This window comes from Megascapheus bottae, chromosome 15, assembly GCF_031878675.1.
Source record: "Megascapheus bottae isolate mThoBot1 chromosome 15, mThoBot2.hap1, whole genome shotgun sequence".
In the NCBI taxonomy this organism is placed as follows: Eukaryota; Metazoa; Chordata; class Mammalia; order Rodentia; family Geomyidae; genus Megascapheus; species Megascapheus bottae.
The window spans coordinates 44,794,725-44,808,579 of NC_143523.1; the positions used below are offsets into that span (position 1 = coordinate 44,794,725).

A 13,855-nucleotide genomic window follows, 5' to 3' on the forward strand; every position below is an offset into this window, starting at 1 on the left:
CTCTGGGTCTGGGCGCTGTCCTTGAGCTCTTCAGCTCAAAGCTACCACCGTACCCCTTGCTTGAGCCATAGCCCCACTTCCTAGTGGTTTATTGGAGATTAAGAGTCTCATGATTTTTAGTGCCTAGGCTGGCGTCCTCAGATCTCAGCCTCCTCAGTAGCTAGGATTACAGGCATGAGCCACTGCAACTGGCACATTTAACTCATTTTTAACACTGCATGAAATGTGTCAATAGATAGATACATGCAACTCAGCAAACAATTTTATAGTAGTATGAAATACAATAATCTGAAATTAATTTATTCCTCATTTTTCCAATTCCATTATCTTATGTGAACCTGTTTTGTTTTTTTTTTTTAATATTAATCAAAATAACCTACAGCAGCTGGGTGCTTGTGGCTCACACCTGAAATCCTAGCTACTCAGGAGGCTGAGATCTGAGGATCACAGTTCAAAGCCATCCGAGGCAGAAAAGTCCACCGACTCTTACCTCCAATTAATCACCAGAAAACCAGAAGTGGCGCTATGGCTCAAGTGGTAGAGTGCTAGCCTTGAGCTGAAGAGCTCAGGGACAACACCTAAGCCCAGAGTTCAAGACCCACAACCAAACAACCAAACAACCCCTACAGCAATAGATTAAATGCACAGATATGAGAACCCAGCCATCTTCTACTAAAGAGAGTAACAAAAATGCAAAACTAGGCCTACTGTTTTTTTTGTTATTTGAATAATGAGTGATTGTTCATTAAGAAATATTTTAGGGCTGAGAGTTTGGCCTAGTGGAGGAGTGCTTGACTAGTATTGGGAGCCAGAGTGGAATCAAACTGTCCTTTGATCTGCATCAGATAACCACACAAAGAAGTGAGCTGTCATGTGTAGCGCCATGTCCAGGAACTTCTGAAGCTAGGGAGATGTTGGGAGCCAGAGTGTGGAGCCAGGCTGTCCCTTGAATCTGAATATCAGAGTAAGATAACCTCACTAAGAAGTAAGCTGGTGCCATGCCTAGGAACTTCTGAAGTTACATTGTCTGTATTGTGACCTTTCTGGTCTCTGATTTATTGCTTTATTGCTTTATTGTTTTTTGGCCTTGTTCTGTTTAACTGACCTGAGATTTACCATATGAATGTAACCCCTGGCTGTTCCCTGGTTTCAAGAAAAGTATATAAGCCTTGATTTGGAAATAAACAAGGTTGCAAGTCTTTAAGCTCACAGCCCCAGTTTGGGCTGCTGACTTGGGCTAGAGACCTCCCGAACCCCATCTGTTTGTCTCTCTTCTATTTTTTTCCAGTCCCTGCCCCCTATTTCAAGAATCCTGGTTTGCTGCCGGCAGGCCCCAGCAAACTAGCATGCACAAAGCCCTGGGTTCAATTCCCAGGTACCACAAACATTGAAAAAGCCAGAAGTGACACTGTGGTTCAAGTGGCAGAGTGCATCCTTGAGCAAAATAAAGTCCAAGGACAGTGTCCAGGCTCTGAGTTCAAGTCTCAGGACTGCCAAAAAAAAAGTTTATGTGTGCCAGAATTTCCACAAGAATTTAGTATTGGAGAGGTGTGGCTAGCCTTGATAAGAAAAAGCCAAGCAAGAGTGTAGTGACAGCAGATGCAGTGGTTCACACCTGTAATCCTAGCTACTCAGGAAGCTGAGATCTGAGGATCAAGGTTCAAAGCCAGCCCAGGAACAAAAGGACTTGAGACTCTTACCTCTAATTAACCTCTAGAAAATGCAAAGTGGGGTTTGGCTCAAGGGTAGGGTGGTAGCCTTGAGCTGAAGAGCTCAGGGACAGTGCCCAGGCCGAGTTCAAGCTCCATCACACACACATACACACAAAAGAAGCAAGCAAGCAAGCACGCAAGCAAGAAAGAAAGAAATTAGGCAAACTGAATTTCCATGGATGCTTTGAGGCACCTCTGAAATGAAACAAGTACTCTAGAAATATACCTGTTAGAACCATCTTTCATGTGAACTTTGGCATAAAGAACATCCACCATACCGGGATCGTCGTTCATATACTCTATCCCTGCCATCTCAACTTCTAGAGGTTTGCCCCCAGAAAGGTCACTGCAAAAGGAAAAAATGTTAAATGATTAGAACAAAGAAGACTTTAAAGTCTTAAAGACTTTCTTTAAGCAAAGAAGACTATATTTTTAAACCTGGTTAACATACATAAATTATACAAGAAAAAAGTGGTTTCTTTTCTCATATTATCTATCTTTGCTCAATTCGGTGAGTGTAAAACACAACAAAGTTTTCTATTTTCCAAATATTTATGTACCAGCTCCTCTAAGAAAAAAAGAATGACAGCCCTGGCAAAGTCATTCACTGTGCTGGTCCTCCTCTCAAAAGCTCACCTATCCTTACTATTTCTACAGCTCATCACAATGATAGATGGGGAAACTAATAATAAATATTCAGGCACAATCTCAATATTTTGAATTTTTTGAATATTTTAGATATGAGACCTTTGTCTCCCATATGGTTAGTGAAGATCTTCTATTTAACTTTCTATTTAACTTGCTAGCTATGCCCTTTGCCATACAGAAGCTCTGCAATTTAATACAGTCCCATTTGTCCAAATGTTCTTTTTTTTTTCTTTTTAAAATTTTTTTTCTTTATTGTAAAGGCGATGTATAGAGGGGTTACAGTTAACAAAAGTCAGATAATGAGTACATTTCCTTTTGAAAAGTGTCACAGCTTCCTCATTCTCTCTGTCCAAACGTTCTTTTTTTTTTTTATTGTAATTAGTAAAAGGGTTACATGATATTTGCCAGATAGAAGGTGCATTAATTCACATACATTGATACCCTTTCACATTGTCCAAACGTTCTTTAATTTGTTGTGTTTCTGGGTTTTTATTAAGAAAGTTTCAACTTGTGTCAAGGAGGCCGAGTATATCTCCTATTCCTTCTTGTAAAGTTTTTAGGATGTCTGTTTTTACCTCGAGGTCTTTGATCCATTTGGAATTAATCCTGGTGCAGGGTGACATAGAAGGATCCAACTTTAGCTTTCTGAGGGTGCTTAACCAGTTCTGCCAGCACCACTTGTTGAAGAGGCTGTCTTTCTTTTATTCTATTTTTTTTGGCTCCCTTATCAAAGATTAGGTGGCCATAGGTCTGTGGGTTGATTTCTGGGTCTTCAGTTCTATTCCATTGGTCTTCAGGCCTGTTCTTGTGCCAGTACCAAGCTGTTTTAGTTACTGCAGCTCTGTAATACAGTCTAAAGTTTGGAATTGAAATTTTTCCTGCACTGTTTTTTCTGATAAAAATTGTTTTTGATATACAGGGTCTTTTATTATTCCACATTGCCTGTCCTGGGGCTTGAACTCAGGGCCTGAGCACTATCCTTAGGCTTTTTCAAAGGCTAGAGTTCTACCACTTGAACCACAGCACCTCTTTCAGCTTTTTTTTTTTCTGTGTATATGGTACCAAGGAATTGAACCTGGGTCTTCATGCACACTAGGCAAGCACTCAACCACTAGGCCAAACTCCAGGCTCTATGGTTTTGGGTGGTTTTTTTTTTGAAATATTAGAATTTTTATTCTATGCTATATAAAATACGCATAGATCTAGTAGTACATAATTCGTTTCCACTTTAGTAAAAGAAAAAGACGATGAGAAAAATGATTTATGAGAAAATGATTTATAAATCTCTCAATCCCTTTTAGAAAAGATTGCTACTAAAACTAACCAGTACTTGAATGTACAGCCAACTATGAATCTGTACAGATTATACCTAGAAACTAGAATTTACCCAGATATAAGTTCTGGCATTTGTTTTTAACGGCACAATTATATCGGAGAACACTTTTGAGAAATTTGAAAACAAGCCTCCATGTGTGTGGGGAGAAGGCACACAGGAGAGAATATCCTGTACATAATCAGCATCGGCATAAAAAAATCTTCACAGTCTGATTTACCTTTATCAAGATAAAATAATTATCTACTAAATTTGCAGGAGAGATTTTGACTCTATGGGTTTTTTTGTTTGGGTTTGGTTTTTTTGTCAGTTGTGGGACTTGAACTGGGGCTAGGTGTTGTCCCTGGGCTCTTCAACTCAAGGCTACTACCCCCTTAAGTCACAGTACCACTTCTGGTTTTCTCATGGTTAATTGGAGATAAGAGTCTCAATGGACTTTTTAGTACCCAGGCTGGCTTTCAACCATGATCCCTCAGATCTCAGCCTCCTGAAAAGCTAGGAAAAGAGGCATGAGCCACCGCGCCCAGCTGTGGTTATTATAAACACAAAATTTTTCATGACCTTCAGTTTGGGCTTTACAAATACTAACACAAAATATGTTCAACTGGTAGAAGTCCATGGGCTAAAGAAAAAGAAATTGAACATAAAATGTTTATCACCTTTATCCATTCTAACGTTACATCAGACATTGAGACCTAATTGGCTTCTTGTGCCTAACTATCATGAACACAATTCAGTCTTCTTTGAAATTTTGTTTCTCAGTAGCATATGTGGATGACTATTTCCTGCTCTGATGTACAAGATCACTTCTTCCAACTTCTATCATTCATTCTTCCCAAGATTTCATTTCATTATCATAATGAATTCTATCATCTTCAGAAAGCTAAAAATACACCTGCTTTTGAGAATCAGGCATATTTTTCCACATATCATTTAAAGTCTTCAGTTTTTCCTTAGGTGGAATACCTGTGGCTTCTTGAAATTTTTCAGCTATAAAAATGTTGTAAGCTGAATGAGTTTTTTGGGGTTTTCCAAGAAATGTTAACTCCCTCTTTTTTATCAGTGCTTTCCTTTTCAAACATCTTTCTTTGATTTCTTTTTCTAGAGACAGCAACTGAGTTGGAGTAAGCTGTTCTTGAATTCTGTGTATTTCTCCTTTGTATATTTTCCAATCTTCATATGTTTTTGTCTTTGACTCAGGAAGTCCCCACCATGCCTCTGCAATTTGTCAAATTAGTTCTTTATTTTTCACATCCGGGTTCTGAGCTCTAAATACTGGTAAGGTAGGAAGTCACAGATTTCTTTGGATAACTACCAAGGTAGATAAAAACCATTTTGGAAAACACACGAAACGGAGAGGTGAACACAGGCAGCTCCCACAGCCAGTGCACAGCTCCGCTCCAGATCTCCCCGGCGCCCTCAGAGCGCCCCACACGCCAGAGAATCGACATCGTGCCACTCCTAACCAGCCAGCAGCTGGCCGGGACTCGACCTCACAGAACCTGCCACTCACCACCGTGGAGCCCCCACAGGGCCGACCCGGGCCGCGAGCGGACGCTCAGGGATGTTATCATGCCCGCCACTCGCAAGGCACTAAGGGTTTTCGTTTTTTGAGAAAGGGGTCTCAAGGGGCCGGGAGTTTGGCCTAGTGGTTAAAGTGCTTGCCTAGCATGCATGAAGACCGGGGTTTGAGTCCTTGGTACCACATACTTAGAAAAAGCCAGAAGTGGTGCTGAGGCTCAAGTGGTAGAGCTCTAGCCTTGAGAAAGCCCAAGGACAGTGCTCAGGCCCTGAGCTCAAGCCCAGGACTGGCAAAAAAAAAAAAAAGAGAAAGGGGTCTCAAAATGTAGCCTAGGTTGATCTGAAACTCACACTCTTCCTACTTCGTGTTCCAAATGTTGGGATTGGGATTACAGATATGTGCTGCCACACCTGACTTCCATTCTGTCTCAAGGGGTGGAGGGTATGGGAAGTACCAGGGTTTGAAATCAGGGCCTGTACCTACTAAGCTGATGAAATAGCACTCTAGCACTCAGCCATATCTCCAGCCCTCATTCATGATTCTTTATGATTTACAAGACAAGTTTTTCACCAATTAAGAGCCAGAAAAACGTTTCTTTCCTAAATACTATCATTTTTATTTTATTTTGCCAGTCCTAGAGTTTGAACTCAAGGCCCTGCTCACTGTCCCTGAGCTTCTTTTGCTCAAGACTAGCTAGCATTCTACTATTGGAGCCATAGCACCATTTCTGGCTTTTTCTGTTTATGTGGTACTGAGGAATCCAATCTGTTTCATATATGCTAGGCAATCATTCTACCACTAAGCTACATTCCCAGCTTCATACTTCTTTTTATTGGGTAAGAGTATAATAACTAGACACTATGTAAAAAATGAATTATATAAGTTGTCGGTGGGAACAGGAGGGTAAAACTGGGATAGAGTTAGGGAAGGGGTGATGTGCTTCAAAAACAAATGTACTCACACCTAACTTACAAAACTGTAACCTTTCTGTACATCACTTCTCAATAACAATAAAATATATTTAAATAGAAATAACAGCTGGGCAAAGTGGCTCACTCCTGTAATGCTAGCTACTCAAGAGGCTGAGATCTGAGGATCTCCAATTAACCTCTAGAAAATGGGAAGTAGGGCTTGGCTCAATGGTAGAGTGGTAGCCTTGAGCTGAAGAGCTCAAGGACAGTGTCCAGGCCGAGTTCAAGCCCCATGACCCACAAAAAAAGAAAAGAAAGAACTTTAATAAAGAAAAAAAGCTTAAGTTCAGGGCTGGGAGTTTTACCTAGTGGTTAGAGTGCTTGCCTAGCATGCACACAGACCTAGGTTCAATTCCTTAGTACCACATAATATAGAAAAAGCTGGAAATGGTGCTGTTGCTTAAGTGGTAGCACTCTAGCCTTGAGAAAGCCCAAGGACAGTGCTCCGGCCCTGAGTTCAAGCCCCAGGACTGGCAAAAAAAAAAAAAAGTTTAAGTTTAGGTCTAATAATACATTTTAGAACATTGTTATTTCTGTATGTATTATCTGCTACTAATTTTGAGGTGTTTAAAGTTATCAGTCTATTATAAAACAACAGGTATATCCCAAATTCTTTTGGGAGATTTATATTTACATGATGAAAATGATGAAAACAATAATTTAAACATAAAAAGTAGTAAATGCACAATTATTATCTTATGTTGATTTTCAGATAATCTTTTTTCTGTGTTCTATCCTTATGGTTTATAATCTCTCAGTGTGGATGTGTGTGTGTGTGTGTGTGTGTGTGTGTGTGTGTGTGAAAGAGAGAGAGAGACAGAGACAGAGAGAGACAAAGAGAGAGTGAGCTTGAACCCACAGCCTCGTGCAGTCTAAGGAAGTGCTCTACACTAAGATACCTCCTCACCCCTTCACTACAAACTACCCTAAACCACCACAAAGTAATTAATTACTAAGAACAAGAATAAATGGAAAGAGGATCTAAACACTGAGACTCTTGTACCCTACACCTAACATTATCAAGAAGAGAAAACTTGCCTAACAAATACCTAGCATGGCCCAAGTACTCCTCCTTCCAAAATCATGATTGATATTTATTCATGGGGTTAGGAGCATGGTTCAAATTGTATGTAGCTATCAAGCTAGCATGAGAAAAATTGTTTATGGGTAGTCTCTTACTTGTCCCTTTTTTAAGCTTCCTTGTTTTTTCTTTGCCAGTCCTGGGACTTGAACTCAGGGCCTGAGCACTGTCCTTGGGCTTTCCTCAAAGCTTAGTACTCTACCACTTAAGCCACAGCACCACTTCTGGCTTTTCTATGTATGTGGTACTGAGGAATTGAACCCAGGTCTTCATGCAAGCACTCTACCACTAGCTATCCACCAGCCCTGGATAGCATCCTTTAAAAAATTTTAAAACATGTTCTACTACCCATTTCTGTAAAATATCTAAGTAGCAGCCAAAATTCAAATTCCAGTATAAGCCACATTTGCTTCAATACACCAATTCTAAATGCTATGAAATGCCTATCAAATACTACTAACTAGTCTTTATTTTCAATGTTGTTTCCTATTTACAAATTAGTTTGAAGTTTTTACATCACAAGCAGTTCAGGTTACAAATATCATTATGGGGTGACAGTCTTTCTAAATATACCAGTGCAAAGGGTGAGAGCAACAGAGCAAGAATAAGACACAGACACACACACACACACACACACACACACACACACACACACACACACACACACACACACACACACCCCAATAGTTTTACATGACACCACCATTCATTCAACAAGGCTTCAAGCAAAGTTGTTGTTTTTGCCAGTCCTGGGGCTTAAACTCAGAGCAGGGAACTATCCTTGAGCCTTTTTGCTCAAGGCTAGCACTCTGCCGCTTTTTCTGTGTATATGATACCAAGGAATTGAACCCAGGGCTTTGTACATGCTAGTAAGTACTCTACCACTAGGCCACACTCCCTGGCCCCAAGTAAAGTATTTTTTAAAGGAGACTTTTCCATTCTAAGAAACCTCTAACCAACACAAACAACCAATTCTGAGTCTCATCCTCCTCAGAAATAAGTTAATTTTACACTATGTGCTTTTTGAAAAGGGCATGAACAGAGAAAAGGTAAGAGAAGAGAGTTGGGGAGACTTGCTTTATTTTTTTTGCTAGTCTTAAATCTTTCCAGCTTTTTGAAAAGAGAATCATCAATCTTCATGCACTGCAAATTTTTAACAGGGCAACTTTGTCCTATTTCAAAGCTCTGCTGAATCTGAAAAAACTACAATTACTGTTTTCATCCTGTCATGTCAAAAACTCTTAGAAACTATTAGGACTGCTCTTTATCCCCTAGGCACACCAACGCTGACATGCTTAAGGGCCCAAGCTTGGTAGTCACAAAAGCACCAAAAGACAAAAAGGAGGAACTCAACTAAATCTCTATACAGCTTGGGACATAGCTTTTGGAGATTAAAAATATGTGAACTGCTTTTCAGAGGTTAGTTGAACAAATTCTTCTCTAAGCAAGAACTTTATCTACCTTTAATTTTTTTTCTTAGTAGGATTATCCCAGTGGCAGCCAGGAAAAATCCAGCTGCTACAGTCTAGTTTAAATTACAGTATAGTTTAGAAAAAAAGTAAACTGAGAATATTTAAAATATCAGAACCAAAACTAAGTAAAATTGCTTTGCTTTGTTAAATAAATCATAAAGTTTTATTTTATGTAAGGACACTGCAAATATATAATACTGAACACAAATTACTTTGAATTTTAGGCAAGGTTGAGACCAAAAACAGACCTGTGGATCACTGAGCAACAAGAAGTACTTTGCCATCAGAAAGGATGGGCAGACTGCAAAGTCAATCAGGTTATGATTTTGTCCAAGAAAATATCTTGTCTTCAAAGTCATTAATGGAAAAATATAATTAGCCCCCCAAACAAGTCACTATTCATTTCATATATAACTTAACTAGAAAAAGTTTAGATCCTTTTACAAATCCGTGAGACTCTTATCTCCAATTATTTAAAAAAAAACAAAAACAAATCAAAAACCCTCAAAGAAGTCTGGCTCAAATGTTAGAATGCTGGGCTTATGTAAAAAAAAAAAAAATTATGAGGCAGAGAACCCAGGCCCAGGTTCAAGTGCCAGTAACTGCCTCTCCCACCCCTACACACACACACACACACACACACACACACACAAAACAAACCTTGAGTACATTTCAATTTTTTCTTCATTAATTTTTTTTTTTTTGCAAGTCCTAGGGCTTGAACTCAGGGTGTGGGCACTGTCATTTGGCTTTCTCAAGGGTAACACTCTTTTCACTTGAGCCACAGCACCATTTCCACCCTTCCACCCTTTTTTTTTTTCCTGTGTATATGGTATGGAGGAATCAAACCCAGGGCTTCATGCATGCTAGGCAAGCACTCTACCACTAGGCTATGCTACACCCCTCCCCAGCCCTCTTGAGATCTTTTGTTCAAGACTAGCATCTACCACTGGAGCCATAGCACCATTTCCAGCTTTTTACGTTTATGTGGTTCTAAGGAATCAAACCCAGGGTTTCATGCATGCTAGGAAAGCACTTTACCATTAGGCCACATTCCCAGCTCTCTTCATTATTTTTTTTTTATTGTAATGCATAGGGGAGGCTACATTTATATTTGACAGATAGTAGGTGCATTACTTCTCAACATTGATACCCCTTCTCATGTTTTTGTCCCCATTTCCCTCCCCCTATCCCCTCTCTTCATTAATCTTAAGTAAACATATATATGTATAAATTTTTGCAATAAAAGAATAATTGCTCTTTCCCAGAGCTTTCCTAGAGTCAAAACAAAGTGCTGACTCAAATAAAATTACCTGTATTTTCTTTGTGTGGTGTTTTGTTTTGTTCTTGAGATAGGGTATGGCTATTTCTAGGCAGGCCCCAGGCTCCCAAGGTTGTGATTAGAAGTAAGTAGCACTACACTTAATTAAAATTATCTGAAGTTTTTTTGTTTTTTTTTTCTTCTTTTAAAGAAAAAGAGCTCTGTGCTACTAGCCTAACTATTCAGGAGGTTAAAATCTAAAGAACAAAGTTCAAGACCTCTGTGGGTAGAAAAGTCCTTAAAAACTCTTAACTCCAAGTAACCAGCAAAATGTGAGGCTAGAGGAATGGTTCAAATGGTACAATACAAGCTGTGATAATATTTTCAAGAGAGAGCGCCAGGCCTTGAATCCAAACTCTGATATCAACAAGAATAGAGAAAAGAAAAAAAGAAAAAGAAGCATTAGTACTAGCACAAAAACAAATACAAAACTCAAGAGAACAGAAGATTCACAATAAATTCACATAGCTGTCTGATTTTTGACAAAGGAACTTGAAAACAGCCTCTTCTTGGAGGGGCTAGAGGGAAGGAAAGGGGCACAAAAACATGAGAAGGGGCAGGTGTGGTGGCTCTTGCCTGTAATCCTACTCAGGAGGCTGAGATCTGAGGATCAAGGTTCAAAGCCAGCCCAACACAAAAGGACCTGAGACTCTTATCTCCAATTAACCTCTAAAAAGGGGAAATGGGGTCTAGCTCAAAGGTAAGGGCAGTAGCCTTGAGCTGAAAAGCTCAGGGACAACACTCAGGCCCAGGGGTAGGGTGGTGGCCTTGAGCTGAAGAGCTCAAGGACAGCACCCAGGCAAGCCCCATGACCCACAAAAAGGGGGGGGGGGTTATTAATGTTCAAGAAGTAATATACTCACTCTCTAACAAATGTAACTGTAACCCCCTGTATACATTACCTCGACAATAAAAAAAAAGCCTCTTCAACAAATAGATCTCTACATGTCTACATGCAGAAGACTGAGACTAGATCCCTTCTCTTGTCCTATACTAACATCAATTCAAAGTAGATCAAAGATCCTACTGTAAGACCTAAAAATTGGAAAATACTACAGGAAAGATTAGGGAAAACACTGAAATATATTGGCACAAGCAGTACTTTCTTGTATAAAACCCCAATAGATCAGGAAACAAGAGCAAGGATTGCGCCAGGTATGGTGACTCACGCCTGTAATCCTACTCAGGAGGTTGAGATCTGAAGATCAAGGTTCAAAGCCAGGGGCACTAAAGTCGTGAAACTTTTTAATCCCTAGAAAACCGGGAAGTGGTGCTGTGGCTCAAGGGAACTCAGGGACAAGGCCCAGGCCCAGGGGTAGGGCGGAACCCCTGAACTGAAGAGCTCAGGGACAGGGCCCAGGCACAGAGTTCAAGTCCCCACTATGGGGGGTGGGGAGGGGGAGGGGGAGGCAGAGAGCAAGCACTGACAAAAGAGAGCTCATTAAACTAAAAACTTTTGCATGGTAAAGAAAATATCACTAGACTGCAGAGACAGTCTAAAAATGGGAGAAAAATTCTCTTCCAACTATACATTTGACAAGGAAGTAATAACTTGAACATACAGGGAGCTCAAAAAGAATCAAAACCCAATGGCAAGTAAACTGAACAATTTTTGTTTTTCAAAGCTGAGGACTGAACTCAAGGCCTTGTACTTGCCAGGCAAGTGGTTTATTTTTTTTGTTTTTGTTTTTTTTTTGCCAGTCCTGGGCTTGAGCTCAGGGCCTGAGCACTGTCCTTGGACTTTCTCGAGGCTAGAGCTCTACCACTTGAGCCTCAGCACCACTTCCAGCTTTTTCCTATGTATGTGGTACCAAGGAATCGAACCCGGGTCTTCATGTATGCTAGGCAAGCACTTTAACCACTAGGCCAAACTCCCAGCCAGCAAGTGTTTTTTTTAACTGAGCTCAGTCCCCTAAACAATTCCTGAAGAAGTAAGTATGGCCAATAAATAAATAAAAAATTGTTCAATATATGGCCAATAAATAAATGAAAAATTTCCTTGGCCATTGCAAATTAAATGCAAGTTAGATTTTCTCTTAGTTAGAAGGCCATCTCCAAAAACACAATAATAAATGCTGGGGAGGAAGTGGGGGGAAATGAATCCTAATATGGTGTTGGTAGGAATGCAACTATTACGGAAAAAAAAAACAAAACTAAAAACAGAACTATTCTATGGTTCAGTGACACCATTCTTACAAATATATCCAAAGGAATGTTAAGTCAGGATATATCTGAGGCAACTGCACACCCATATTCAGTATAGTACTATTCACAAAAGCCAATGTGTGGAAGCAGGTTAGATGCCCTATAACTGATGACTGGATCCAGAAAATGTGCTATATTACACAATGGAGTAATATTTAGCCATAAAGAAAAATGAAATTATGACATTTTCAAGGAAATAGATGAAACTGGAGATCATGATGTCAATAAGGCTGGGTATAGTGGTATCTAGCTATTGTTCCTGTTATGCTAAAGTCCTAGGCAAGAGAATTGCTTGAGACTAGGAGTCTGAGACAACCTAGGCAACATTGAAGAAAAAAAAAAAAAGAGGAAAAAACCAATATAGTGGCACATGTCTCTAACCCCAGCTATTTAAGAAGCTGAGGCAGAAAGATTTTCTACTTTTAGGCCAGGGCAATAGAGTAAGACCCTATCTCAGTTCTCAGGGAAGGAGAGAGAGAGAGAGAGAAAGAAGGAATGAAGGAGGGAGAGATAGAGGGAGAAAGAGGAGGAAGGAAAGAAGGAATTTCTAAAACATAGTAAAGATTTTCCTAGAGAAAGATGGCGTATTGTTTGAGCTATTGTGGTAGGCAGAATAATAGCCCTCTAAAGACATCCATATCCTTCTCTCTGGAATTTGTAGATATACCATCTTGTACATCTTGCAGATGTAGCTAAGGTCAAGGAGCTTGACATGGGAAGATTATCCTGCTTATATGGATAGGCTCAATTAAATCAAATTAGTGTCCTTAAAAGCCACCAACTTGTTCCAAGGAGAGAGGTAACAACAGAAGGAACAGAGATGCAATGTTGCTGGACTAAGGATGGAAGAAAAGGGTATTGGCTAAAGAATGTGGACATACCTCTGGAATTTGCCAGGTAAAGAAATGGATTTTACCTAAGTGCCAATGATTGTATATAGAGATTCCCTTCTTGAATATTTGTTTGTTAAACACGTCATTTGAAATATAATGTAAAAATCAATGTTAATAAATTCTTTTAAAAAAATGGATTTTACCTAGAATCCCCACAAAGGAGCACAACTCTGCCCACACCTTGACTTTAGCCCAGTGAGACCCAAAACATATAAGTCTTCTGAGCCACAGAAAATAAATGTGTGTTCTTTTAAGCTGCTAAACTAGGAATAATGTTATTTTGGATAAAATACTGGGATGCTCTGTTTAAGAACAAAATTTGCTTATTTAACTAGTACAATTTAAGGTTAAGAGTTCATAAAATTATACAAATGTATGCCTCTAATCCATTTGTAACCTTTCAGACAACAGTCCAATGATAAGGGCTATAGATAAGTACATCAACAAATCTTGTTCCCTGCCATCTAGCTCCTTAATTCAAAACCAAGTCTGTGATACAAAAGGAAGCTCCCCTGCATTGGTTACTTCTCCACTCCTGTGGATTACTCACTTAATGAAGTCCTCTTTACAGCGCTGTAGCATCTCACATGTCTGCTGTATTTCTTGTTCACTCAAAAGTACCAACATCCCAATAGTTAGGTGAAGCTTCTTAGGGTTCTGGAAGATGGAACTGTCAACCCCACGATCCTGTTATCAG

The 13,855-nt window shown here is 39.6% G+C and overlaps 1 protein-coding gene and 1 pseudogene across 1 annotated transcript in view; both read right to left on the minus strand.

Moving 5' to 3' along the window:
- The window catches only part of Ascc1 (activating signal cointegrator 1 complex subunit 1), an 86,051-nt gene that overhangs the window by 39,940 nt on the left and 32,256 nt on the right, over positions 1–13,855 (minus strand). The window contains exons 5-6 of the mRNA XM_090346506.1: positions 13,709–13,845; positions 1,939–2,058 (exon numbers count right to left, since the gene is read on the minus strand). Coding sequence (XP_090202632.1) covers positions 1,939–2,058; positions 13,709–13,845 — 257 coding nt within the window. The remainder of the gene's footprint in view (positions 1–1,938; positions 2,059–13,708; positions 13,846–13,855) is intronic.
- On the minus strand, positions 4,472–5,267 carry LOC150054263 (transcription factor A, mitochondrial pseudogene; annotated as a pseudogene).